Here is a 1,691-nt window from a genome sequence, read left to right on the forward strand (position 1 = left end):
GGCTTGCCCGCATGATGAAGGTTCCACCAAATAGATCTATCACCATGGATAAGGTCACCACTACTGGCACTAGCGTTTCCTAAAAATCCTCTAACATGTTCCCAGGCCTTCCAAATAGACCTAAACACACAGGAGCCTTGGATAGAGATAGGGAAATCACCAGCCACGAGATCAGAAAAAGGTAACCCTTTCTAGGTGTTGGCCTTCTTTGGAACAACCCTCTCAATGTTGCTTCTGATTAAAACCTTCCAAGGCTCTTTCCTTTCCAAGGCATGGAAGATCCACTTAGCCGCAAGAGCAATACCTTGAGTCCTAAGATCTTTTAACCCAAGGCCAGCAAGATTTTTCTCAGTGTGACACCACTTCCAATTAACAGCATGCAGTTTCCTATTACCTTTACCATCCGACCAGAGAAACCATCTAATAGCCTTTTGAATATCAAGGATCTGGTAGTTGTTAAACATCCAAGTAGAGGAATATTAGATATTATAAGATGAGAGGATTTCTTGGCAAACTTGGACTCTACCAGCTAGGGAGAGGAATCTATTGTTCCATTTGTTCAGTTTCTTGTCAATTTTCTCTTTAACCCAGAGCCACATATCCTTCAGGGAGGGGGATACAGAAAAGGGGCACCAAGGTATCTAACAATCTTGGACAGGCCACCCCATTGATACTCAAAGTTCTCAAACCAATCCGGGGGATGCTCCTTCCAACTAAGGAATGTCGACTTGGCCTTAGAGATCCGGGCTCCCGAGATAGAGCCAAACAGGTGAAGTTTTTGATTAAGGTGATCTATGTTAGTTTTGGTAAGTTCCACAAAGAGGGCTGTGTCATCAGCAAATTGAATGTTGATAAGTTCATTGTCATCAGGGAGCCTAACTCCATTTACTTTGGGGGAGAGCGAGCTATCTCTAAGGAGATAGTATAACGCATCTGAGGCAATGACAAATAGGGCAAGGGCTAGAGGGCACCCCTGACGAATGGAGCAGGAAAGCGAAATAGGAGGTGAGAGGGAGCCATTAACATCAATCTGTGCAGAACCATCCTGTAGGAGGACTCTAACATAGTAGAAAAATTCCCCAGGAAAACCAAAGGATTCAAGCATCAGGAGAATAAAGCCCCATTCCACCCTATCATAGACTTTTTTGAAATCTAGGAGAAACATAGTAGCATGTTGCCCAGAAACCTTAGCCCAGTCCATAGCTTCCCAACTGGTGATGAGGTTTTCCAGAATATATCGACCTTTAATGAACCCAGTCTGTGTAGAGCATATGAACCTAGGAAGGATTTTTTCCAGCCTCATAGCAAGCATTTTAGCGAAGATTTTATAGGAGACATTGAGAAGAGTAATGGGTCTCCAATTTTTTGATGAGGGCCTTATCCCCATCCTTGGGTATGAGCTTGATAGTGCCCTTGTTGATAGAACCTCCAAGAGAGCCTTTAAGGACAACCTCATTGTAAACGTCCAGTAGGTCAGAGCAGATCCAGTCACTATTAGCTTTGTAAAATTCAATAGGGAGCCCGTCAGGCCCCAGAGCTTTATCATCATGGAGGGAATTAATGGCACTTTGGATTTCATTAAGGGAGAAATGCCGCTTCAGGAGGAAGGCATCTTCCTTAGAGATTCTTCTGGGGATGATGGCTTGAAACTTTATTCTAAGGGTCTTATCTGCCTTAGACTCCTCAAAGGT

General features: G+C 43.8%; 1 protein-coding gene across 1 annotated transcript; it reads right to left on the bottom strand.

Annotated features, from left to right (window-relative positions):
* Window positions 1–604: 604 nt before the first annotated feature.
* Window positions 605–1,312, bottom strand: LOC131875229 (uncharacterized). Its single transcript, XM_059219296.1, has one exon. It carries the CDS (start codon window positions 1,310–1,312, stop codon window positions 605–607), a length of 708 nt encoding a protein of 235 aa, XP_059075279.1.
* Window positions 1,313–1,691: the final 379 nt, after the last annotated feature.

This window comes from Cryptomeria japonica, chromosome 4, assembly GCF_030272615.1.
Source record: "Cryptomeria japonica chromosome 4, Sugi_1.0, whole genome shotgun sequence".
Classification (NCBI taxonomy): Eukaryota; Viridiplantae; Streptophyta; class Pinopsida; order Cupressales; family Cupressaceae; genus Cryptomeria; species Cryptomeria japonica.

Bases quoted from the DNA above. Each gene is read 5' to 3' on its own strand.
- LOC131875229 (XM_059219296.1), bottom strand. From the start codon at position 1,312: ATGCTTGCTATGAGGCTGGAAAAAATCCTTCCTAGGTTCATATGCTCT.